Raw genomic sequence first — 25,711 nt, 5'->3', positions numbered from 1 at the left:
CGACAAAGCCGCTTGGATTTTTATGAAAAAAAGAATAGACTTAAAGGGAATCCCAAATCATGACCGCTTAAACCCAAACACGTTAACTCTTTCTTTCATACCCATGCCCCGTTTAACGACTTTTATTGAGAAGGCTCTTCACTCGTCTCGGTTTCATTCTTCTTGTAACCTGGCAACAGTTCATCCACCTTCTTCTCGAGTCCAGTAACAATTTGCTGTGCCTTCTGCTCCAAGCCAATCACTGCTCCCGAGACATTGCGAAGAGTCTTGGGTTGAGAACCTTCAGCACTAAGGCGGGTCATCTCAGCAACGAAGCTAGCACCCCACCAAGCACTTGTATACTTGAAGACATAACGCTCGAGTTTCTTGTAGTTGGCCTCGCGTTGTTCAGGGCTCATTGTGACAGCGTCATGTAGGGCGTTGGCAAGCTCCTCTGTGTTCCAGGGGTTGACAATCAAACTGCCATTAAGAGACTGAGCAGCGCCCGTGAATTCACTGAGAATCATAACACCGTGGTTCTTTTGTTGTGTTGCGATATACTCATAAGAAACCAGGTTCATGCCATCACGGGTAGATGAAACAAGACAGACGTCGGAAACAGCATATAGTGCAGTGAGCTCATCGAAGTTGACAGATTGGTGAAGGAAGTGGATAGGCATGAACTCGATGGTACCGAACTTTCCGTTGATGCGGCCAACCAGTTCGTTGACAACAGCACGAAGATTCTGGTACTCCTCGACGTCTTGTCGTGAAGGTACGGCGACCTGAACCAAGACGATCTTACCAATCCATTCCGGGTGCTCGGTGAGGAATACTTCAAGAGCGTGGAGCTTCTGAGGAACACCCTTGATATAATCTAATCGATCGACACCGACAACAAGCTTGACGCCCTCAAACTTGCGGCTGAGAGCAGCGATTCGCTCCTGCACTTTTGGTTTCTTCAGGCCTTCGACGAAGTTATCGGGATCAATTCCGATAGGGAACGCACCGACGGTCACAAAACGGCCGTTCCAGTCAACGCCGTTTGGTGTCGTGGGGCACTCGAGGATGCGAGAACAACTACTAAGGAAGTGACGAGCGTAGTCGTATGTGTGGAAGCCGATGAGATCGCAGTCTAAGAGACCAGTGAGGAGTGCCTCTCGTACAGGCAAGATTCGGTAGATTTCACTGCTGGGGAATGGTGTGTGAAGAAAGAAACCAATCTTGACGTTCTTCTTTGATTCACCAATTTCCTCACGAAGCATCTGAGGAAGCAGCATCAGATGGTAGTCATGGACCCAAATAAGGTCACCGTCCTGAACATCTTTGATAACAGTTTTGGCGAAGAGGCGGTTGACCTCCTGGTATGCAGCCCATGCGGATTCGTCGAAAGTGATCTCACCAGGGTGGTAATGGAATAGAGGCCAGAGGATCGAGTCTGGAGATATTTCGTTAGAAAGGCATGGCTAAGTGGCAAGGAGCCTGTGGTTCTTACTTGAGAAACCGTTGTAGTGTCTGTCTGCAAGCTCATCGTCGATAAAAACAGGATGTGCGCCGTACTCGTCTTTTAGTCGTTGTTTCATACCATCTACTTCGTTGTCGGGGACCTCGAGACCAGGCCAACCATACCACTGAAAGCTAGTGGTTTTACTGAGACCGCTTAGTCCAGTAACCAGACCACCAGAGGACATGGAGAATGAATAACTCCCATCTTCAGATCGCTTAATGGTGATGGGCAAACGATTGGAAAGCAGTAACAGACGGCCTGGGGCGGCGTTGCCATTCTCTCCAACGGTCTCTGGCATTCTGACTGTGCTTGACGAAGGGTCTTGAAGATGAATTTCGAAGGTGAAAAGATCAAAGAGACAGAAAGTAAAAGAATGAGAAAAGGATCAGGTTTAGTGTGATCGGTCTTGTCTCGTCGCGGCTCTTGTTCGATGGTCGATTCGATGCGATGGTCTGTGGAGGGGCAGGGAATTGACCTGGCAGCTGGCGCAACGCCGAGAGGCGTAGATCCCCAGTAGACAGTGGGGTTAGATTTAGCGCAAGGAGCTTTGGGTTGTTGAGTAGCGGAACGATGACGCTATTGCGCGTGAGGTCAGTCGATTAATTGGAGAAGAGCGTGGTAAGCGGACACTATCAAGTACTTGAAGAACAAGGTTGATGCTTATCAGTCAGATTAATTTGGCGATTTACTCAAAGTGAAGTGGCTTCACAAGAAAGCAATATGGCGGATTTGGGTGAAAAAGAAGGAGGCAAAACGAGAAGAGGAGGTCAGTGAGGTCTTATAAGAAGCAATAGGACGGAAGAAGCCAGAAGCTGGACAGAAAGAAGCAGGCAAGTACCTCTGTCACAAGGATGGGGCTGAGGGGATAAGGAAAAAAAGAGAAAAAACAGCAAGTGAGGGGCATTCTTTCTGGCATTTGGTGTCTGCAACCAGCCCAACCTAGACCAGTCGTGTACCTGGCCAAAGAAAGATCTCTATGCTTGCCAGCTTGTGCCTGTCAGTTATGAAAAGCCGTTGATAGTTTCAGGAGATTATAGTAAGGTAGTTTAGTAGGTAAAATGCACTAGCTACTACTATCTAGAACACTAATAGCTTTACAACTAAATGAATCGACACATTGTTTGCCTCGTTTCTTCTTTCCTGATACGCATCCGATTTGGGTTGATTTCTTAACAACGAAGTTGCTGGTTATCTTTTGGCCCAACTCAAAACAGTATTATCCCGCAATCCGATACCTTCCGCTCCCTGGTTGACGTTTATCCGGGCCGTTTTCTTTAACCTGAAGAGTGGAGGGGGGAGGCATTTACAATACCACGGATCATTATCAGAACAACATCACACAACACAAACATCATCAGCTGCCTGTCACTTGGCCATGAGGTGGTACATGTTCATCAATAAGAGATTAAAAGGATAATGCGACAACTTCTCTCCACTTCTATGCGTTCAACTATTGGCGCCTACTGCAGCTCCTACAATTGTTTCGGGATACAGTCCGGAGGTGTGTCCGGAGACGGGATCGATTCATCGGCCACTATACGGACATCACAGGCATTCGATCATGTTGTCTATTCTTAAGGTATAGTCTAAAGCCGAAGACGATGGACAAATGTTACATAGTAAAAACCGGTCAAGAAAGAGCTAGTCTCCACACGACTGATTCAAAGCTTGATCTCAAACATCTGATCCAATAGTGACGCATGCAGAACAGGCTTCCTCAGTGTTGTATGTATTGGTTGAGAGTCACAAAGCCCAATTTGTACTAGGTGAGCAGACAGGTACCTTGCCGTCTTCCAATCAGCAAAGTGGACTTTCTATCATGGAAAGCTAATAAGCCAATTAACGATAAGATCACAACCATGTTCGTACCTTGCTCAGGTTTGTTGGGCGGACCAGAATGTCCTAGATATCTGCCGCCTCTAAAATAGAAATAAAGAAAGCCCGAGAATTGCGAAACTAGGAAGAGCTCGGGCTTGAATCCGTCCTCATCTCTACCCAACGTATACCAGCGGCTGGTTTGGGCCATATTACAATCATCTCTGCTACCAGTCTCAAATAGACAAGACAGGTCATGTACAGCCGTCGGTCCGGTTGCCGTCACTAAACAACCAGAATCGTCTAGACGGAATGTATGCCTTGTAAAATGCTACAAAGACTTGGACCTACGTCTTTTGTTTCATGACTGGAAAATTGGCAACTCCTTTGTTGAATTTTTGTCATTTTGGAGAGGACGGGAGTGAAAAGGAACAGTCTTTTATATCTTTAATCAAATACCACAAAGCTGGATGGATTTGTAGGTAGAATTTGTATAGAAATATTAGATCAGCTTTATTAGTGAGTATGAAGCCTTAAGTGACCGCTAACAATTTCGTCTGGTCTTTTTTCCAGGTATGTACTATTTCCTAACATGTATTATCTTATCTTATCGATAAGCGCAACAAAGCAAAGCCTGTAATTTTTCGAGAATAATACTGCATCGCGATCACCAGCAAAATTATCAACTACACGCGCAACGCGCACTTCTTTGTCGCAACCATGGAGAAGTCACAGGATTTCAAGTCGCTCCAGGATAGCATCCAGAAGTCACTTGTCTCGACAATCAAGACTGTGAACCGGATCGCTGCCGAAGACTTGAGCTTCCAGCGTACGGTCAATCCTGACGTGGGCCAACAACTTGACGATCGAACTTCACGAATTCTCGAATTATCCACACGACTGTTGCAATCGACCGGAAAGGCATGTGGTGTCAAGGCGCCTAAGCTTGAGGATGTGGAAGATATCGAGATGAAGTGGAGAGGGGTGGTCGATATCGTTGATTCTTCACTCGAAAAGGCCGACACAGCGCTGGATGAGTACACAGGACTTGTCAAGAGAAAGGAGCCCCCTCCTTCTGATTCTGTATGTCAACTGATTCCTACTGAATTTCTCAACTAAAACTTGTTATCATAGAACAAGACCAAGAAACCCAAATCGACGAACAAGGTCATTCGAAACGCCAACATGTCCAAGCCTCAACTTCAGTTTGAGCGAAAGCCCGACAACTTTGCTTCACCGCCTTGGAAGCCAATGCTTACATCCAAGCCAAACGCCAAGGTTTCTTTGGAAGAGAGCCTCAATATCGTGCCTGACGAAACCGGGACGCCGCAGTATGTATACCATGCTTATAGTTACACTTCTTTGTGGTTTTGTGCAATACCAGTTACTGACCACCTGACAACAGATATCAACATCCTTACGAGCACGAGATTGTCCGCATGGCATACCCCAAACGAGTTTTTAAACAAGCCGAGCCCATCATGTATCAGCCTGTTGACACGACCGAAGCAACTTTCGTTGATACATATGAAGGCGTTCTCGAAATGCTGAAAGAGCTGAAGAAGGCGAAGGAGATTGCGGTAGACCTGGAACATCATGACTTCAGATCCTATGTCGGACTTGTGTCTCTGATGCAGGTCAGCACACGTGAGAAAGATTGGATCGTCGATACTCTGCAACCCTGGCGCCATAAACTCGAAGTTCTCAACCAAGTTTTCACTGACCCCAAGGTCGTCAAGGTGCGTGTTGCAAAGCTCAACGCGGCGAGTTTTTGCTGACAATGATAGGTTTTCCACGGTGCGTATATGGACATGGTATGGCTGCAGCGAGATTTGGGACTTTACGTGAACGGTCTCTTTGATACCTTTTTCGCTTGTGAGCAACTTAATTATCCTGCCAAGAGTCTCGCGTACCTACTGTCCAAGTTTGTCGACTTTGACGCGGACAAACAATATCAGTTGGCAGATTGGAGAATAAGGCCGTTGCCCAAGGAGATGTTGTACTATGCTCGGTCTGATACCCATTACCTACTTTACATTTACGATCGCGTGCGAAACGAGCTTATCGCAGCCTCAGACAAATCTGATGCCGACAAAGATTTCATTGGTCGCGCCCTTGAAAGATCAAGAGAGCAGTCTCTATCTCGCTACGAACAACCCGGCTACGACGAGGAGACCGGTGAAGGTTCTCGCGGTTGGTACTCATACGTTTTCAAGAACTCTCACATGGCCTTCGATAGCGAGCAATTTTCTGTCTTCAGAGCATTGTGGAAATGGAGAGATAACACAGCCAGGAAGGAGGACGAGAGCACCAACTTTGTTCTCAGTACCAGGGACATTGCGGAAATTTCTCGCATCAACCCACCGGACGCAAAAGCCCTCCACAGCTTGCTGCCTCTTAATGCATCGCTAGCCAGGCCGCGCTTCAACGAGATGTGGGGATACATCAAGGAGTCCAAGGCCAAGGGTGGCCGAAGTTTGCTTCACTTTTTTACTTCGATGGCGCCAGACAGTCTTATGAGGAATGGCGTCCCTATTGCGGCCAGGAAGACAACAAAGTTACCAGACCTTGATGGAGAGGTCACGGTCAGTAGGCTGACTCGGTCGCAGTTATTTGGAGATATGCCGATCAGTACTCAGTGGGATGTTTCGACGCGACGTTCCGAAGCTGAGGAGGATCTTATTCCGTTCCCCTGGCAGAAATTCGTTGAACAGGGCACGATTGAGGGAGACGTTCAACACAATACCGTCACCGACCCGGCTGTGGTCCCTGAACAACCCAATCATGTGGAGAATGCAGGGGGCAGTGCTCAAGTTGAAGAGGAAGATGAGGAATTTACTCTAAAAAGAGGACAGAAACGAAAGTCAGATGCGGTGGAGGAATCCGATTCTAGTGAGGAAGGATCCGAATCCTCAGATTCAGACAGTGACGAGGAGATGCAAGATGATGATGGAGTCATTGCTATCGAAGATGAGTCTGGTAAAGCAGAATCCAGAACTGCCCGTCGTAAGCAGCGTAAGGCAGAGGAGAAGAAAGCTAAGGAAGAACAACTCCGACGGCAAGAGGCCAAGAAGGCCCGCAAAGCCCAGAAGAAACAGAGAAAGGAGGATGACAAGGTCAAGAAGTTCGAGGCGGTGCCTTTTGATTATAGCAAGGCCACATCAGTGGTCAATACGAAGAGGGAACCAAACGCTGATGTTAAGGGCAAGAAGAGGGTGTTTGACCCCTATTCCAAGTCTGCAGACACGGACATCAAGGGAGCTCGCAAAGCACCTCCAGTGAGAGGTGAGCGAAGCGCGACATTCAAGAAATAAGGTGTATGTATTGGGTTGGAGAGGCACTAGGTACCTAATTATTGCAAAACCAGGAGTTCACGGGCTTAGACTATGACGCAGGATAGATATGCTCTCAATATCCTTCATATTCGTTTCTACTCATTTACTTCTTCCAGTTTGTAAATGTAATGTGCTTGGGGCCATATTCAAACTCGTTAGGCTGTAACTGCGCGATATATGGGAAAACGTTGAGGTGCAGTGTAGGAATAACAGCTTCGTTACATTGTGCTCAGGAAATTTGGGCAAATTCTGGCAGCGTGGCCTCTATTCTGGCAATATTTCAGAGTCTATCTTTGTCCAGATTACCCACCATATTAGATCAATCGAGGGATTTACTTCACCCAGTTGACCTTTTGGACTTCACATCCCTCTAACTCTGCCCTGCAATTGTGCAAGGACAGGCTGTCGATTAATTGCCGAACCATGTTGGCGTAGCAATGGTATGTATGATTTCCAGGGTGCTGGGGATCGAACAGGGCAAATACTCCGGCCATTTTGCGTAAAGACTTTCATGCAGGAGTATACAAGAAGAGCCATCGGAGCACCCAGACATATGAATCGAATGATGGGGGCCAATTCTTGAAGCTGTGAAACCCGAGAGCTATCCAATACCAGAGCGCAGAGAGACGATGCGATAATGAGCTCCACTACGGAAGGGAGGCAAGAGTTACCCGTACCCTAATTACCCCGGATTTTCAAACCTTCCCCGCTTTGAATGGTCTCTGAGTTCAATACATAGGTAGCTGCTGGCCTTGACCTTGACCGTGACCGTGACATAAATAGATAATGTTTACAGACTTGTCGCGTGATAGTATGTAAAAGTCTACAGTCGATAATGTTAGAGAAAAATACGTAATTGATGCTATCAACTGAACAATTAAAAATAGGCAGCTGCAGCCTAAAAAGTCAAACCGTCGCTTTCCCCTTGCGTTTTGACAAATCACAATCACTACGCAGCCATTTGGGTTTGCTGACGGCTGGGCTTGAATGCCACCCCAATGTCCAAGGTCCAAGGCACGCGGTGTAGGATGGGTAGCATAACCAATCGCGGGAACTGGGAAGGTGCCATCCAACAGGCGTCCCTACCAAATGCAGAAGCCTCTATTCGGCTGATTGCCCCCTTCATCTTTTGGACGGCAGCCACGGCGTTGTCTTCCCCTCACTTTCATCTTTGTGACTCGGATAATCTTACTCTGTCGCTGGGCCATTACTCAAACTTGGCTTGGTCAATAACACCTCGACTTCCTTGTTTAATTTCTCCCCCCTTCTCTCTCTCAAATGACAACCGCTCTTACCTTTGCTTCCACATCCTCATCCGGCCGACAACCTTCAACCGAGTCTCACCTTATGGTTCCTAGAAACACGACGCATACCAAAGACATCGATCCAGTGTCTCTCTCCCACACCCAGCGGCCACCGACTCCACCGCCATGCCCTGCATACACAATGCCCTGGTTGCTGAATATCCTTGGTGATGTGACACAGTTGTATAAGTAGAGGGGGCCGGGTTGCCAGACAAGACCTCTTGGGTCATGTGATTCAGGTGAGGGGAAAGAGATGAGATGAAACCCAAGATGCAGCCGTCTGATCCTCTTTATTCTCTTCTTCTTCTTCTTCTTCTTCTTCTCCCCTTAATCGTTGGGTGTTGTTTCGTTGAATATTGATGGATTCGAGCCACCATGGTGTTGCGACTTTTGAAGTGGCTTACACTGCCAAAACGACGCCAACGCTTCGAACGTGGTGGAGTAGGGTGAACCTTGGTCAAAACACACTGCGACCTACCAAGTCTGTGAACGTGAGTACGGCCCGAGAAAGAGTAGAGCACTCATGACAGCGCACTAATACTATGCCAGACTCATGCTCTTCTACAAAGAAAGGCACGGCATACGCGTGTGAGCTTATACTCAGGTTAGTATGTCGAATTATTATGAGCCTGCCCTCTCCTTTCACTGTTCAACTGTTGCTCCTCGAGCCAATCCGAAAGAGATCTCGCCTATAAGGTAAAACCCTCCCATACATTTCTGCACACACATCGATCTCAAGAGACTCGTCAGGAACAGAATGACGTACGGTTGATCTCTCATTCACGATGCGTCCTCACCCTTCCCCTCGTTCATATGAACCGTCTTTAAACTTGGGTTGAAAATGCCAGATATATCCTTCCTCATGCCCAGACTCTGTCGGTCGGTCGATATGGGTACTGAGCCGTTACCAATATAAAATGCTGCTCCTTCGATTGCTCCGAGGATTCTTCGAAAACCCCAACACGGAGAATTGTCGCTCACGGTTGACGGTTCATACCGAACTCAATTGATGCTCACATAAGAATACGGCATGCTGCATCAGGGATCTCCCAGTGTTCACTATCAGGACAGCTCGTTATCGGCCAATGCAACTTTCACAGTGCTTCGTCATTCATATGGTCGTTCGTTTCGTTCGCATGGTCGTCACGCTGTGCATAAGGTACACAACATATCGAAATGTTGACAGGTCGTATTGTGGCTATGGTGTTCGGTAGTCATTAAAAGCCACTGGATGTGGTATCGACACAGATGGATTGTTCGGACTGGCGCCGATCCGAGGCCATTGCATTTTGATTTAGGACTTGGCACCTACTCAACAACTGCAACTGCTCAGGCCAACTCGACACAATATTATCAGGTGGATTTGCGTTTCTTTACATACCCTCACAACAGCTCCACTATCAATTCACCTGGGTCATTGAGTCTTCCTTCAATCCACTTGAACCACGCGCCTACGAGTCTACGACTCACGATTGGTTTATGTCAGTGCGCTACAGTTAGCGACTCACGCTAACAGCGCAAGTTTTACACCGTGTGGAGACTTCACATCGCACAAGAAACTTCAGCATCATGCCTGCGTTTCAAGGCATCCATCCAGCTTCAAGGGGACCATTCTGGATCAAGTCCGGGTCAATTCGGCTAAGCTGGCAAGACGAGTGTCTGCCAGCCTGACCGGTTAGCATGTCGATAAACCCCGGCACCGGCCCACGGGAGCTCAGGAATAGCAAATGCCTCATGTCCATGAAAGCTCTCATGCATAACAGGAGCTACTCGGAACGATGTCATCGCTTGAAAGTCAATTGAAACTTCAATTTGGACATTGTTGGGACAAGATCTTTTTCTTTCTTTCTGAAGAGGCAATTCATTGAGTGATGAAAAAAAGGAAATATCCTAATGCATTGGAAGAAGCGGGATGAATGAGGCTTTTTATTTTACAAGTCGATCCCTGGGAGGAATTATGCAGAATTTCCCCAACTCTAATCATAGCAAGTGTCTATGATCAATGTCCGTCCCAGTTCTCTATCCCGTCTATTACAAGACAACCTCCCCTCTATCGTGCAAGCTGGCATCAAGTACACCCATGTCGAATTTTTCAAGACATGGTATAATGCACAACGCTCAGCAGCCTCCTCCGTGTCGTTGACTCGATCATTCGGCACGAGTCTACCCATTGGGTTGAGCAATAACTTAAGTCTGCGTACAGATGTCAGTAAATATTCGATGATGCACGGACCGGTTGAGATGATGGTTTGACTTACGAACTTGGCCATGAGGGCAACCATCAGATCGAAAAGACCGATGGCCTCGACGAAAGCGAAACCCAGAATGGCGTAAGAGAAGAGCTGACCACGGAGGGCAGGGTTGCGGGCAACACCGTTGATAAGAGCGGCGAAGACAAGACCGATACCGATACCAGCACCGGTAAGACCGATGGCGGCGGCACCCATACCCAAGTTCTTGGAGACCTCAACCATGGCCTGGGCGATCTCGGAGGAGTAGGCACGGCGCTGGACCTGGAAGGCGTTGCGGGTGGTGGCCTGGAGAAGAGTCTGACGCTTCATGGCCTGGAGGGGGCTGGCGCCTTAATCGATTGTGAGCGAATTGTTCATTGATCGTGATGGGCGAAGTTCGATCGAGTCGGGTTCGGCACCGAGCTCAATTGAGCTCGAAGAAAAAATTTTGCCGCATCAAAAACTTACCAGAGATGGTTCGCTTGCTGGCAGCAGCGACGGGGGCGCGGACAGCAGGGCGAGCGGCCTTGACGGCCATCTGGGAGGCCAGGCGAGAGGCGAAGACACGAGAAGAGGCCATTGTGATTGATTTGTGAGGGGAGATGGTTGATGGTTGAAAGAGGGAGAGGCTGATGGGAGGTTTAAAGAAAAGAGATACGGAGCTCAGCACGAGACAGGGCGGTAGTGGGAAAAGGAAAAGGGAAGAGAGAAAGCGTCTGGAGCCGGGAAGAAAGTGAGGATAGGTGGGCCCACACGGGTGGATATTACCAGGGGGTGTGAGGATGTCAGCCGGGGCAACGCTTGAGAGAAAGAGCAACAACGAATGATTCGAACGATATATTGTTACGAAGAAACCGGGTGAGAATGGCGATTCAATCAACAACTACATCAGGGTGAAATACCATCCAGATGAGACAAAAAAGAGGGTTGTTGAACAGCGCAAGAGCGCTGAAAAATGATGAGAATGGGCATGATATCACGGGTGTGAATCAGCCCAAAGATTCAACCTCTACACGGGCTGTCTAGCCTTCGGGGGAAATCGGGTGGAGTGAGCTACAGCAATCCTGCACTGTGATTGCTCTACAGAGCCTGAGAAGACTTTCAGGCCTGAGGCTTTTACAGTCGGAGGGACGCGCTTGGCGGTGGACCATGAATCATGGGCGAGGCACAACTACGAACGCCAGCTGGGGGTTGGGCCGACGATGGAACACGCACTTGAGAAGTTTCGGTACCAAGGAGGGACAAAGCCGGAACAACCAAGACCCTCACCAATTTGGACTAAAGCGACCAAGGCTCAGTGAGTGTTTTACGGGCAGCGGACAACGAACGGGCCTAGCGGAATTCCGAGACAGTAAAACAAGCTTGAATGGTTTATAACGGCCGGGTGAACGTCTTTATGTTGTGCATCGCCATCCTCACGAACGAATTGAAGAGGGGATCAATGGTAGGAATTACTATATTTCGGGGAATGTTTTCAATCATTGTTGAATCAAGGTATTGTACCTGTCTAGCCAAGGCTAAGTGACAACCTCGAAAGAGTCGATACCATGGCGGGTTGTCCGGCTGGTACCTGGAAACAGTAGGTTGCCGACATCAGCTCTTGATTGGCTGACTTGGATGAACAGAGTGGCAGTCCTAACAATTTTAGGCCAAGAACACACCCCTCCATATTAGAATATGTACAGTGTGCATATGTGAAGCGGTACTAAGTCGAGAATTCAGTGCCTTCACAAAATACCTTGATCAAATCAATCGAGAGATATTCCACGTGGGTGGGTTTCGAGAGTGATTAGAAGCTGGTCAAACGAAACTAAGATCCCCAGCGCTCGAGGAGACCTGTCGAGATGATTGACACAACCCACCAGGTATATGAGATCCGATGAATGCTTCATAATACAGTGCGTGAAATGCTGTCGGTACTACGACGTCAGGTTTCGTCAACTTCAAAGTGGTTGGTATCCAAGGTGAGCGCACGCTACAGATATCACAGTTTTATGATGCGATTCTAGTATCGATTCATGAAGAATCTCAGAGTCAATTCGACTCGAGGCTGTAGGTATTTTTCATATCAATCAATGGACGGCAAGATGGAGATTTGATGTTGAAAGTTGGCGACTGATAGTGGGTCTGGTACCTTTCTATGTGTCCTTGGGGAACTAGAAAATTTTTCCTACTCAGCTCAATTGAGTAGCAATTGGCATGAAAGTCTCACTGTAAGTTTCACTGATGGTAGGACAGTGCATGGACGGCTTGAGCTAACGCGGATGGCTGCAGCGCCTCATAAAGACAGAAGCCATGATAAAGTCTATGTGACGCAGTCATACCAATCAACACCCTGGGAGATCATTCCAAACTTTGTGCTGCTGTTACCCTGTTTCAATTAACTTCGTAGGAACGTCAGTGTTGAATAGATCTGACAGTATTACCCTTTAGATTAGTGTTGATTGTCAGCCTTTTTCCATTGCAAGAAAGCCGCAACAAACGAGTGATTGAAGCCCTGGACACTCACAAAAATCATGGCACTGTGCACAGCCTTGTGGCAGACTCACAGCCTTGCCTTAGGTAGAGGTGCAGGACAGTGCAGGACAGTACATCTCTTCAGCCGGTCCAAAACATAATCTTGAAACCAGATTCAGAGGAGCCCTCCCCATATTTCGAATCTCATCTTGAATCCCCATACCTGCAAGGCAAGACTACATATAGAACAACGATTTAGTAACCATGGCGTAGTCTGGGGTGACCAGGGCCTACATGGTACAAAGGCTCACCAGCTTGACTGTAGACTGTCAGAGTAGGACAGATTGAAATCGGCGAAAAATTTTCGGTCCAAGGGGGGCGTGCCAGAGTCAACATCTTCACACAAGGGCAAAATCGGGATGGGCTCGTTCAGACGACCCTGTGCAAAAGTTGACATCTTGGTCCAAGCTCTTTGCCTCTTTTGGAAAGTGCACGGATATGCATACAGTAACGACTGAAAGATGTATCATGAGAATCGATGAAAGAGCCACGTCAGGTTGGTGTATATTATAGAGCCATTGGTTCTTATAAATGCTACAAACATGCATAAAGACGCACGCTCTTGACGTGTCTGGTTTTAATACCGACACCGCTTCGACTAATAGATATGCACCCAAAGACCTGACGGACCTCGGTTTGACATGGGCGAAAAATAGACATGCCACCACCCAGAACCCATCATGACATTCACTCTAGGACAGACATGCCGAGACTCAATTGCATGATAATTTTGTACAGGGGTATCACATCAAAACGTTGAAATATTATCATAATTCAGAGAGAAAAAGGTTGTTTAAATTGAACAAGGGGGTATCACTATCGCCGAAGCGTCTAAACTGTCTATCTATGCTTGCATCATATATCACCACTCCTAACATTGCTGTCACTCTTCCTCTTCCACTTCATCTTCCACTAACTCGGGCGCTTTGATCGCGTAGCCCTCCTCAAACCCGGCAGGATCGCACACGCGCTCCAGGCTGATCCGGTTCTCTGCCACATATCGACGAACTGCCTGCTTGTCTATCCGCACTCGTGGCACTGTCTTTACCACTGTAACCACACCTTTATCAACCCCGTCAGCAGCAGGCGAAGTCCTCGCCCCTTCGTGTTTGCTTTCCTCTGCTTCTGCATCATTGACAGGCTTCTCCTCGGGCTTACTAGGACCCATACCTGCTTCTTCAACAACACCCATGTCTCGTAGCACCGGCAGACAATCTTCGGGTAGAATCCATGTCGCTTTGCTGCAGTCATTGAGGTCTACGAGGACTTCGTTCTCAGTGCTCTTGGTGTCTAACTCGATATTTAGCAGCCATCTTGCGATTTCGCCAGCCCAGTAACGCTTGTAGCCTTTTCTGCCAAGATCCGAAATAGGCTTTTCAGGTCCGCCCAGGATTCCTTCTCTTTTCGAGATTTCGTACGAAGCTCCCATTAGCAGGGCGCCGAGGCCCTTGCGCTGCCATGGAGGAAAGATAAGGATGCAGGCGAGGTTGTTGCTGTCCCATGACATCTTCTCTTTGGAGAAGAACCCAATGATGCGAGGGAGTGGGAGTTCAGGTTCTGTCGATATGAGCGAGGGCCGTGCCGGGGGTGTATAGACGAGCAAAAAGTAGTTGAAGCCCGTAACATCAAAAAACACAGACTTGTTGTCGAGAAAGAGCTTCGCAAAGAGCGACAGGTTTTGGCAAAAGAGCTGCGGGACTATGTTAGCATTGTGGCTTGATCAATCGCAACATGTGAACTTACCCCATCCTTCTCACCATCCACCTCCCAAATGCTCCATTCTCCCTCGTCTTGTACCAACTCTTCTACATATCGAATGCTTCCTTCTCCCTTCCGCCGCTTGGGTCCAGGAGCTTTGTTATCATACGGCACCAGAATCTTTCTACGCCCTTGCGGGTGAATGTAGACCTTGCGTCCTGGTATTTGAGCTTTCTGCTCACATACATGAACGTGATGGCACCATGCGACTAATTCCTTGGAGTATTTAAAGCAGCTGGGGCAGACGTAAAGACGATCAACTGCGGGTGGCGATGTACCTCCAGTGACCTGGCCTTTGGCGCCTGCCTCTTTGCTACCTGTCTTGGCTGGATGCCCTGATGACTCGCCGAGCACTTCCTTCCCATAACAGCTGGGGTACCACGTGCTAAAGCACATATTACCCAGAACGACTTTGTCTATGTTGCGGTCGGTTCGCAGAGGCGGGCGTAAGGATGGGGCTGAAGGTGGCTTTGGAGGGTGGACTGGTGTGACCGTAGGAGGCGGCGGTCGTTCGAGCATACGCGGTGGTTGCGCTGTAGGGCCATGAGGTCGGACAAGAGCTGAAGGTCGCTGCAATGAGTTTGTATGCGAATGAGGGACGTGATAAGTAATTTCAGGCGCTACTAAATCTGAGAGTGGACGACCACCAGCAACAGTAGGTCGTGGAGGTGGAACGGCTGTCATGGTTGCTGAAGGAGGCCTTGTTGCTGGGCCTGGTTGTTCAAGCGGAGCCCATCGCAGTAAAGGAGGGGATATTTGCGATCGCGATTGCACCTGGTCTGGGGCGGCAGTAGTACTGGATTGCGCCTTGGACGGCTGAGAACGGGTTATCTGTGTACGCTTACGACTCTGGATTGGAGAAGTCGTCCTTGGTGAGCTGGACAATAAGGTCGGTATTGAAGGTGGCGGAACAGCAGTTTCAGTGCGTGGTTGAGGTTGAGGTTGAGGTTGAAGCTGAAGCTGTGCTGACGATGCTGGCGGTGGAACCGGGGTTTGACGCGTTGCTCGACGCGCGACAGTGGGTTTGGGAGAGGTCGTTTTGAGTTTGAGTGCGGAGGCAGAAATAGCAGCGGATTGCTGAGAATCGGAATCAGCGGGGTCTTGTTCTACTCGCTTGCGCTTTTGAGGCATCGCTGTGCGACCCTCTTGACTCAAGAATGTGGTCGAGAAGGAGTTAAATGGGAGGAAAGTTCTCTTGATGCGACAGGACTTATTAGGACGCAGGTTTGATTTAGATCGTATGCTGAAGATATGAATAGAAGATTGATTTGCGATAGGGTGAGCTTGAATTATTTAGCGTGAATTTTGTTATATAAATCGTATAAGAAGAATGAAAGGCATCCAGCTAAATCTAAGTGTGGTATATACTAAGTATCAAGGTTTAAAGTATTATATATGAGCTGCGGGCATAAACACGACGCGGGGACGGTATGCGGCAGGTGCATTTAATAAATACGCTATCACGTGCAGGTCTGTTGTGTTACTAATAAGTTACTTCTTGTAAAGCAGCCTTAACCACCAAAAAAACAAAGAGTGTTGGTGTTGAGTTTCTATATCCCATCCTAATATACCTACAACAGTAGGTACTCAATCACTAAGAAACTCGGAAGTAACACGATAAAGTTCAAGACAATCTTGTTTTGGGTTTCATTTTCAATTTGAGTTGCTACCACTAATACTAACTAGATAATACGAATTATATCAACGGTAAGGACTGACTGCTCTCTATCTTTTGGCCGGTTCAATCAAGACCGCCTGGGCTTGAGTAAATGCTCGCTCTGATACACTTGGCACTGCTCAAATCAGTGTCGGTGCAAGGAGCAACTTGGCGCATGAGCACGCATAACTCGGTCCAGAGTCTCATCACCCTCCTCCCAGTTCTTAATCAAGGTCAGGAGTCGACGACGAGCAAGTCCAGCATCACGATTACGATACACACTGTCAATTTTGCGTACGTCAGTCTTGTCACTGACGAGCCATCGTCGCTCCTCCTCCATGAACTGGTTGTACGATGTGTCCTCACCGTATCGGGCCTTCACATTGGCAACAAGATGATCCTGCACGGCCTTGTTCAACTCGATCTGTGGCTTGGTCTGCTCAGCTGGGTTGGCGAAACGAGTGTCAACTGTGGGTTTAAAGGTTGCCGGTTTGAGGCTTGGGTCTGGCAGAACCGAATGGGCCGAAAAGCAGACGAGGGTTGGGCTCTTAAGAACTGCTTCCGATATGACCATAACTGCCGGAGGTGTCATTGGCATGTGTCCAAAGTTGATGTAAGCCAGATGGCTCCTGGTCTGCACCAAGCTCTGAATTGCAGGCACAGCTCCATCCTCGATGTAGTTGTAGGCCTGTCCGAGATCCTGGGTAGCATATGCCTGGCCAAGATCAAACACCTCGAGTGTAGGATGCCCGGCAGCAGCCTTGCACAGCGCAATGGTACCTTTGGTGCTGACTCCAATCGACTGTAAGAGCAATCGAGCCAGATACGGTGCCTTTGGCAGTGCTTGGGCAAGGGCGTCTGCGCCATCGTCACCAAATGGATTTGATGACATGTAAACGGACGTCAAGCTGCAGTGCGGCGACAAAAGGAACTTGCCAATGGCTTTGGCGCCTGTAGTCGAGATTCCGTTGCCGTTGAGATAGATGTGCTTAAGGGGAAGCTTGGCACCCTCGGGCATCTTATGGCCAGCCAAGCGGCTGAAAAGATCTGCGACTCCTCTATCGCCGAGTTGGGTCTGGTCAAGGTCGAGTGTTCGTAAATTCTTGACGCCGGTAATGAGGCGATACACATCCTCCGAGGCGTCTGGGCCAAGCGGGTTGCGTTTCAGCCAAACGTTAGTGATGGCCTCGGATTTTACCATGGCGTTGACAAGAACCTTGAAGCTCGGTCCATCAATGCAATTACCAGCAAGATACCAAGTGTCCATTCGGTCAGGGTGGTCGATAATAAAGTTGGCAATCTCATGAGCTCCGACGGGACCAATGATGTTATTGCCCAGAAGGAAATGCTGGACGAACTCGTTTGGTCGAAGTGAGTCCATCAGCTTGCCAATGTGGTCAGGGCCAACAACCATCTTGCAAAGGTCCATACGGCCATCTTCGTAGACAACACCTTTACGGAACTCGGCGCCTTTGACACCATAGTACGGCTCACCTCGTCCACCGTCGAGTTCAAAGCCCTTCTCGTGGCCATCAAGCTCATGTGTTCCGCCGCTCTCGAGATGGCTCAAGAACGGGGCAAGATCAGTCTCGTGGGCGATCTCGACGGGCATGGGAATGGCTGGCACGCCGTCGAGAGAGACGGGGTGCTTTGCAGGGTCCCAGACACCTTGAGACAGGATACGGGAAGCCCAGACAGGTGCTTGCACACCAGGCGCAGCACCGCTGGACAGACCTTTGGTAGTGTGGCCGTTCCGAATAGTGGCCATCAACATATCATATCGTCGCTGCAGGGCGGCCCAAGCACGGAGGCGTACACGGTCCGCATCAAAGCGGATAATGGCTGTCAGCGAACCTTCGTGCACAGGATAAAGCATCGGGGCAATAGCTACGGCCAAGTTGTGGCGAGCAGATTTGCGACGAGGAAGATCATGGAGAGCGTCGTCGATACGGTGCTTATTCAGTGGCAGGGCAATGATCTCATCTGCAGTGAAGGGATGAGAGGGATTGAAGCCGGGTAAGTGCTGGTCGAGGTCGATGAGACTTTTGCGGCAGAGGTAAGCAAGGCGGACTGCCTCTTCCATGTTAACCGTGTCGTTGTGTTTGCTCAATGGAGGTGATACATTTGCGTGTTGGGATGAGATGGAGAACGAGGGCGGCTCAATAGGCCGCAACTCGGTAGCAGTAGACATATCGGAGGTTGCGAGTTTGGATTCTTGTACGTCAAGCTTTGATATGGTGTCTTTGTGAGTTGGGCTTATACTACAGTAGCGGCGGTTACTTATATAGCGGCTAATCAACTGCAGATTTGTATATCAAAGGCTAGTTTCATTCAGCCTTACATGTGGGTACCAATGTCTTTGACTAAGGGTCCTTGGACATATGTCAAGTGCAGGGCGTAAATCGGTATCGATGTCAATCGTGTTTCCACTCCGTGAGTCAACCTCGAGCTTTGATCAGGCTGCTTTGAGATTCGATCGGCTTCTGTTTAACTCGGCATATACGCTTGCATGGAAACAAACTAGCCTCTCATGGTATATGCCATTCATTCATTCAAAACTGCGGCTGTACAAGGTGAATTGTTCTTAATATCGGTGAGATTCAAGTAGTGATCTGATATGAAGATCGTGGCTCAGCAATATCTTACTGTAGGCAACCACATGGATGACCCACACTTGTCGATACAAGGGCGTGAGATTGTCAATTCGCAGTGATGAAATGACACTGTATATCCGGATCTGCCCAACAAGAACGTTCTTTGTTCTGCAATGTCCTTGACGCCTTAGTCGTGGCAGGCATTGAGGTTGTTGCCCCCACCTCATATGTCTGTCTGATGTTTCGAGGACTTTCACAAGAGCTTTAGGGTAGGAAAAATTCGAAACTATTTCTTCTGATGTATATGTTCTTACCACCTTCATTCAACCTTCACTCTTTAAAGCACAGAATACATGAATCAATCACCGCATATAATATATACTTCTGGCAAGGAAGACTACCCAGATAATAGCCAAGAAAAACAATCAATACGACATTGCAATGTCAACGGAACAACAGACAAAAAGAAACAACATGAGGAACACCGGATTTGAACCGATAACCTTCAGGAATCCCCAAAGAAGCTGTTGGACAGCTCACTGGAATCTGACGCGCTACCGTTGCGCCAGCTCCCCAAGTTTTGATGTATGAAGCAATTGAAAACTGGCCTCAAGTGGACACGATGTAAGAGAATCCTTGTTTGAAAAAAAAGAAGAGAAAAGGAGAAATAAAGGTGAGAGTGGAAAAATAATGATGCCACATCTGTTAAGATGCGGATGTGATGATATGTGAGGAACACCGGATTTGAACCGATAACCTTCAGGAATCCCCGAGGACAACTGCTGAGTTAGCAGAGCACTGGAATCTGACGCGCTACCGTTGCGCCAGCTCCCCACTTGTTGACAAAATGTCAATTAAACCAGATCATATACTGAGTCCTACAAAGCCGCTGCGTCCAACACACTAACCGAACAAAGGACCAACACATAGAGAAAGAACACGAAACCCTCGTGCAGGGGCCAGTCAGAGGGATACGACATGGACTATGCCTTGATGAGGATGTTACTGCACTATCATCGGCGCCACACTGAATCAAAACGACAGTATCCTCAACATTTACATATTCAAATATAGCAAGTGTCTGCCATAGGCACACATCATTGGGCACGGGTAAATCACCAAGGATCCGAGAGCAAACATGGAGAAAGCGAATTTATGCTCTCAAATTCAACTTCTCTGTACCAAGCATTTAATACATACATGGGGGCCATGTTTACCTCTAGACCCCTCAAAACTTCCTCCCTTCTATCACCGAGTTCCGGCACACAACCACCATCACTCTAAGCGCCAAACGGGTCATAAGTAAAAATTACAGCCAAGTAAGGCAGGCTGATGCTGTCCGCAAAGAGAACCTCTATGCGTTATCAAGGGTAGACGATATACAGACGTCACCAACTTAGATACCATCAAATTCTCCGCCGAGGTCATCCTCGTCCAAATCGCCCTCCTGTATTTCCTTGGCCATCTCACGCTCACGCTCTCGAGCCTCCTGGGCATTCTTGAGCTCGAGACGATGTTGGTTCATGGGAAATCGCATGGCCTAAATGAGAAATAGATTAGCTTGCTGCTGTCTGTGTGAACATGGATGTATATACCTTGACACTCTCGTCGTGGAGAGCTAGACAAGCTCGAATTCGGTCGTGGAAAGCCTCACCAGGCTCACGGGTAGCATACACATCACCAACCTCCTTGCTCTTCATGAAACCCCTTTCGCGGTCAAGGGTAGCCTCAATCACACCGTCGCGAATAGCCTTGGCAACAATGTACTCCGCCGACTCCTCGCTGCCAAGCTGGAGACGAATGCAGATATCCCGAAGGGAGATACGAGAGTAAGACAAAGACATCATGCGGATACCTGTCTTGATAACGTTTTGTCGTAGACGCAGGATAAGGCTGTATGTGCCATCCCGCCGGAAGGTATCGGCATGGTCAGCAATCGCTGTCTCAAAGTCCTCGAGGTTACCAACTCTGACTGACTTGACCAACAAGAAGTAAGGTTGGAGAGCAGCCTCCATTGTTGGCTGACGGAACATGGCTCGGTCAGGAATGTCACCCATCAACAGCTCCACAACGTAAAGGAGTTTGGTTGCAGTCTGGGCAAAGCCGAGGGCGCAGCTGCTAGATGGAGCCTTTCGGGTGGCAGCAGTGAGATGCTCATGGGCCTCAGTATATCGCAGCTGGACAGCGCGGATACGACCAAGGTAGTAAAGGAAACGTGCTACCTGGTTGTTGACAGCGTTTTCAGGGAACTGAGTGTGAGAGACCAGGAGATCAGCCTGGTTAATGTGCGAAGTCGAGAGATAATTTCGCAGCAAAAGAACGATGACTGAGGCTTGTGTGTCGACATCCTTGCGTAGCACGGCAGTCCGAAGGGCGGCGAGGAGAGTCGGTCGAATGGCGACCACGGGAGATTGGGGAGACGGAGGGAGAGGGGCGATCTGCTCGCAAAAGATGGAGTAGTAGAAGTAGACCTTGGCGGACAAAGAGTCCAGTGTGCGGCGGTTGAGAGACTGCACTCTGTCCGAAAGGTACTTGGAGAAGTCAGCTCCACGCTGGAACTGCTTTGAGTCGAACAGGTAGACCTGGACGAGGATGCCGAGGAAGATATCGACCTCAGGAATGAGATCCTTTGCCTCCTTCTTGGAACCGTTCTTTCCAGATGTCTTGGCATCGTCGATTTCCATCTCTGAACCACTCTGTCGGCCAAGGGTAACATCCTCGCGCTCAATGGCAGCCAGCAGTGGCTTGGCGATAGCACTTGAGTTGGCGGTAGCAGGGAAAGCCTCGGATATGACCTGGGCAATAATATCGGGGGTCAAACGCTTCCGAATAATGGAGATAGATCTCAGGGCGCGGAGGGAGAATCTGGCATCGAAGTGGGCCACGGCACGGTCTATCAAAGCAAAGTTGCTCTTGATATCTGTCGAAATGTAATGTCAGTACTTGCTCTAGCCGACCTTGTTGAGCTCTTACAAGCTCTACTCACCTGCGATGGTCTGCACAACAGGGTCGACCTCTTCCTCTTCCTCTTCCTCACCCATTGACACGTCGCCTTCGGCATCAGCCGTTGCCTTTTCAGGCTTTTTCGACTTGGAAGGAGGGACGACAACTGTCATCTCCTCGTCACCGTCCTTGGCAGGCTTCTTGCCCTTGGGCTTCGTGCTGTCCGTCATCTCAACGTCCTTGTTTTTCTGAACGTTGTTGCTGGCGGGCTTCTTGCCATTGTTGTTTGGTGCCTTGCTGGGCGGCATGATGAGTTTCTATGTGTGATGCGAAGTAATAAGGCTGAAACTATCGGAGTAGGAGCTGTGGATGACGATAGTGGCAGAAGATCGAGTCGTGCGCGCGCCTCGACTTGTCGCAGCGTCTGCGTAATTGAGTTTAAAGGGAGTTGGCGAGAACGGTAAATGATATACCGAGATTTCAGGCACAATATGGTTGTCGAGGGGGAAGACTGTCGGCAAGGTCGAGACAGTGATCGTCGTGGTGAGTTTGTAATGAGATTGAGAGAGGTTCAAGGTGATGCAGCTGCTCGTTGCTGGTGCTAGCTCACCAAATGGGGACCGGGGCTTGATGACTGGCCAGTGGGCAACTGAGGCGACAACGGAAAGAGACTGAATTGGAGTGAAAGATACTTGCTTCAGATGGTGGTTCCGCTACACAAGCAAGTACCTCCAAAGTAGAGGGCGCTACCTTAATAAGCTGACAGCTTTGTGGGGCTCAAACAGTGACGTCTCGATGTTGCCTGCAGTTGGCGACTTGCATAAATCACAGAGGGAGTTATGCATTTTATATGAGACATGCTAACTTATTGGAACACTAACAAGACCATGATATGTAAACTTAGAGCGAAGTACATATTTCATTCATACGACATATAATACAATACTACCACTAAATTAACGCACAAGTGCAGTAACATAAACTAGTCAAGAGGGATATGGAACTAAATTTCACTGGAGTTTTACACCGTAAAATGATTTATGTTGCGATGTTCATAGACAGTTGTAATAGGAAATTTTGCAAAGCCAACGATCTTCTATTATCGACATTCCTAGTCAACAGAGTATTTCTCTCGGATGCCAAGCAATCTTGTATGTATTCTGGTGTACCCTCTAATGAGAAAATCAGCCTTCGTACCTGACCGAAAACCCACCCCTATTACGCCAGTTTGTTCCGGGTATACACCCAACGCCTATCTTTGGAAATGCAAAATACATCTTGTTGCTTTTGGTTCGCCTGAGCGTCTCCTATTTCCCAAACCTTCCGTGGTTCATTCGCCTTTACCCGGCATGACCTTGGCAGCCTGAACTGCGCTCATCTTGGCAATCCATCCAGTAGATGGTTGGATCTTTCGGACAGTACGGAGCTCGTCAGACGAGTAGCCAGGGACACGAATGTTGTAAGTTCGTTCTAGCACAAGTTGAATGTCGCGGATCTCGAGCACCTTAGACCCGCGCTCCTTTGAGTTTCGACAGGCTGCATGTAGGACACTGTCAACAAACGAGTCTGCCATATTCAAAACATTCTGAAATTAAGTTAGCCATCTCGCCCGATTCTTAGAAAATGAATGTGCTTACCTCTTCCACTTCAGGGGTGAGCAGGTTTCCATCCTGCCCCTCGGCTGCCCCTCCGCACACTTGTCGGACCAGCTCATCCAATTTCTTCTTGCTCAAAACGTGATCCCCCTCGGCTTCGTGGTTGTAGGCTGGAATTCTGGCCATCGCAGGCTGATTCATGACACCACCCAGCGTTCCGCTTCCTTGAGTCATGGTGGGGCGGCCGGCATTCACTCCGCCTCCGACCGAAACACCCTGAGGCACGGCAGTGGCCTTGTCAGGAAGCACCTTGGGGATGGGCATCTTGGATTGCATCGGTGTTTGTTGAGGCTGCGGTGGATGTGCGTGAGGGTGACCCTGCGGAGTCGGCTGCTGGGGAACATTTGGCCCCATCACGCCTTGATTCACTGCGCTGCCTGGTGTTGGTGTTCCGGCTGCGGCGGGGCGACCAGGCAGCTGCGCACTCCCAGGAGTGTTAATGGTCTTGTTCGCCATTTCTATAGCAGCAGAGTGACTGAGAGCTCGCTGAGGACCTGGCACTGTTGTTGGAGCTGCGGCGGCGGCTTGCTGTGGTGTAGGGATGCGCGGGGCGCTCTGCTGAGTTGGTGTTCCGGCTTGATTATGCGCAGCTGCTTGAACTATCGCAGGATTGGCGGGAGCAGTGCCAGGTTCCTGTTTGACCTGAACTGGCGCTTGTGGTAATTGTTGTTGCTGTCCCGGTTGAGGAGTTCCTTGCGCCGGGCGCACTTGTCCTGGTGCCGCTCCTGGGTTTCCGTTGGCAGGGGATGCTCGACCCACCGCGGCTAACTGTTGTTTGGCAACCTCGACAGCAGCATTCACTGGCGGAGCGTTATTCTGGTTGTTTTGGACTTGAGCTGCCTGAGGTTGGTTTTGTGGAGCCTGTGATTGAGTTTGCGATTGCTGCGGCTGAGTTTGTTGCTGCTGCTGCTGAGTTTGTTGCTGCTGTGGTTGAGCCTGTGGCGGTTGTTGTGTTGCGGTCGCCTGTTGACCTGTAGCGGGTTGCTGAGAAGCTCTCGCCGCGTTTTGTGCCGCCTGTGCTTGTGCCTGTGCCTGTGCCTGGCCAGTGCCTTGCAGGTTACCTTGTTGCTTGCGGACGCTGTCAACCCACTTATGCGCATCAGAATGTGCTTTGAGTTGCTGCTCCTTCCTAATTTGAAGCTGCCTCAACTCGTCCTCCTTGAACGGTGTTCCAGCAGCAGCTCTCTCATTAATGAGCTTGTCAATCTGCGCAACCTTTTGCTTGCTGTTATCCATGGTCATGAGTGCCCGGGTATAGCGTTGCTTTATCTCCTCTACCCATTTATTCGCGTCGGCGCCTGATTTCTCTGCTACTTGGGCGGGTGCACGGAAGTTTATCTTTGCAATATGCTGGAGGATGTGTTCGGGAATTCGGTTCTGTTGAGCGGCTGCTCCAGTTGTCTGGTTGCCAGCCGTGGCGCCAGCTGCTTGCTGCTGGGGCTGTGCTTGAGGTGTCGCCTGCCCGGCGGCGTTTTGTTGCATCTGCTGAGGGCGAGCCTGCTGATTCTGCGCATTTTGGCTTGCCATCTGGGTACGCCTCGACTGGATCTTGGTGATGAGCATTTTGGAAAACTCTATAATCTTCTGTCGCGCTGCAATATGTTCCTGGCTGTTCTGAGGTGACCCGTTCGCCTTGTTCCAGAGTCCCTGTAATCCGGCTTCATACTTGGACTTCTCTTCCTCGCTCAATGTAGGCAACGCTCGAATCTGTCCCGGTTGATACATAGGCGGTGGACGCTGTTGAGGCTGTCCTGCAGCGGCTTGCTGGCCTTGTGGTTGGCCTTGACCTTGGCCTTGCTGGCCCATTTGCGGATTCATGATGGATAGGATAAAATAGGTAAATCAAAGCAGAGCAAGGCGATACGGACAAGACAACAATACAATCTGGACAAAGTATACAAAACGTAAAGTTGTGTGTCTAGAAGAATTAAGATAACAGACAGCCTGTGTGTAATCAAGCTCTGGCCGCGGTTCGTGAATAACGAACTCCACAAGTTGAGACGCGTTAATGAAGTCAGCCCAGCCAGTACCAGGACACGGCAAAATGTCGGTTTAACTGTATGATGACTTTGCAACTGGCTTCTCTTTGTTGGGAAACATTGCTTACCTTTCTGTGTGGGGTCAGATTAATTGGAAATCGTCTAATACGATCTGGGTTAGTTCACAAGCACTTGTCATGAAAGTCTGGAGCTATCGATACTTCGATTGTTTGTTGTCATCTGTCATCATTGGTTTTGCGGATCTTGAGTTGAGCTGCAGTATGTAGGTATGGCTCGCTTCGGGTTCCTGCGGTGAGTTGATAACTCCTGGAACTTAGATACACAATTCGTGGTCATTTCAATCCCACGCGATCCAATAGGTTTGAATAGATCACTATACCTCCATAGTATATAGAAAGCGCCTTGTGATGCTCTCC

At 49.0% G+C, this 25,711-nt stretch overlaps 7 protein-coding genes across 7 annotated transcripts; 1 reads left to right on the top strand and 6 right to left on the bottom strand.

Annotated features, from left to right (window-relative positions):
• Nucleotides 1-122: 122 nt before the first annotated feature.
• On the bottom strand, nucleotides 123-1,784 carry FSST1_011693 (alpha,alpha-trehalose-phosphate synthase (UDP-forming) TPS1; the record flags this gene model as incomplete). Its single annotated transcript, XM_083234848.1, has 2 exons — nucleotides 123-1,417; nucleotides 1,475-1,784. 2 exons carry the CDS (start codon nucleotides 1,782-1,784, stop codon nucleotides 123-125), a joined length of 1,605 nt encoding a protein of 534 aa, XP_083081389.1.
• Nucleotides 1,785-4,021: 2,237 nt separating this feature from the next.
• Nucleotides 4,022-6,615, top strand: FSST1_011692 (exosome nuclease subunit RRP6; the record flags this gene model as incomplete). Its single annotated transcript, XM_083234847.1, has 4 exons — nucleotides 4,022-4,384; nucleotides 4,436-4,632; nucleotides 4,707-5,040; nucleotides 5,089-6,615. 4 exons carry the CDS (start codon nucleotides 4,022-4,024, stop codon nucleotides 6,613-6,615), a joined length of 2,421 nt encoding a protein of 806 aa, XP_083081388.1.
• Nucleotides 6,616-10,127: 3,512 nt separating this feature from the next.
• FSST1_011691 (ATP synthase subunit C family protein) lies at nucleotides 10,128-10,751 on the bottom strand (the record flags this gene model as incomplete). Its single annotated transcript, XM_083234846.1, has 3 exons — nucleotides 10,128-10,133; nucleotides 10,199-10,521; nucleotides 10,640-10,751. 3 exons carry the CDS (start codon nucleotides 10,749-10,751, stop codon nucleotides 10,128-10,130), a joined length of 441 nt encoding a protein of 146 aa, XP_083081387.1.
• Nucleotides 10,752-13,571: 2,820 nt separating this feature from the next.
• FSST1_011690 (acyl-CoA N-acyltransferase) lies at nucleotides 13,572-15,577 on the bottom strand (the record flags this gene model as incomplete). Its single annotated transcript, XM_083234845.1, has 2 exons — nucleotides 13,572-14,378; nucleotides 14,432-15,577. 2 exons carry the CDS (start codon nucleotides 15,575-15,577, stop codon nucleotides 13,572-13,574), a joined length of 1,953 nt encoding a protein of 650 aa, XP_083081386.1.
• Nucleotides 15,578-16,248: 671 nt separating this feature from the next.
• FSST1_011689 (uncharacterized protein) lies at nucleotides 16,249-18,294 on the bottom strand (the record flags this gene model as incomplete). The annotated part of the gene is made up of 1 exon (XM_083234844.1): nucleotides 16,249-18,294. One exon carries the CDS (start codon nucleotides 18,292-18,294, stop codon nucleotides 16,249-16,251), a length of 2,046 nt encoding a protein of 681 aa, XP_083081385.1.
• Nucleotides 18,295-20,093: 1,799 nt separating this feature from the next.
• On the bottom strand, nucleotides 20,094-21,948 carry FSST1_011688 (proteasome regulatory particle lid subunit RPN3; the record flags this gene model as incomplete). The annotated part of the gene is made up of 3 exons (XM_083234843.1): nucleotides 20,094-20,237; nucleotides 20,293-21,617; nucleotides 21,684-21,948. The coding sequence occupies 3 exons, from the start codon at nucleotides 21,946-21,948 to the stop codon at nucleotides 20,094-20,096; spliced, it is 1,734 nt and encodes a 577-aa protein (XP_083081384.1).
• A 1,022-nt stretch (nucleotides 21,949-22,970) lies between these two features.
• FSST1_011687 (transcription initiation factor TFIID subunit A-domain-containing protein) lies at nucleotides 22,971-25,113 on the bottom strand (the record flags this gene model as incomplete). The annotated part of the gene is made up of 2 exons (XM_083234842.1): nucleotides 22,971-23,225; nucleotides 23,278-25,113. The coding sequence occupies 2 exons, from the start codon at nucleotides 25,111-25,113 to the stop codon at nucleotides 22,971-22,973; spliced, it is 2,091 nt and encodes a 696-aa protein (XP_083081383.1).
• Nucleotides 25,114-25,711: the final 598 nt, after the last annotated feature.

This window comes from Fusarium sambucinum, chromosome III (assembly GCF_050947815.1).
Source record: "Fusarium sambucinum isolate potato_lamoka chromosome III, whole genome shotgun sequence".
NCBI classification, from domain to species: Eukaryota; Fungi; Ascomycota; class Sordariomycetes; order Hypocreales; family Nectriaceae; genus Fusarium; species Fusarium sambucinum.
The sequence above is the reverse complement of the archived record's forward strand: the minus strand, read 5'-3'. Positions and strand labels throughout refer to the sequence as shown.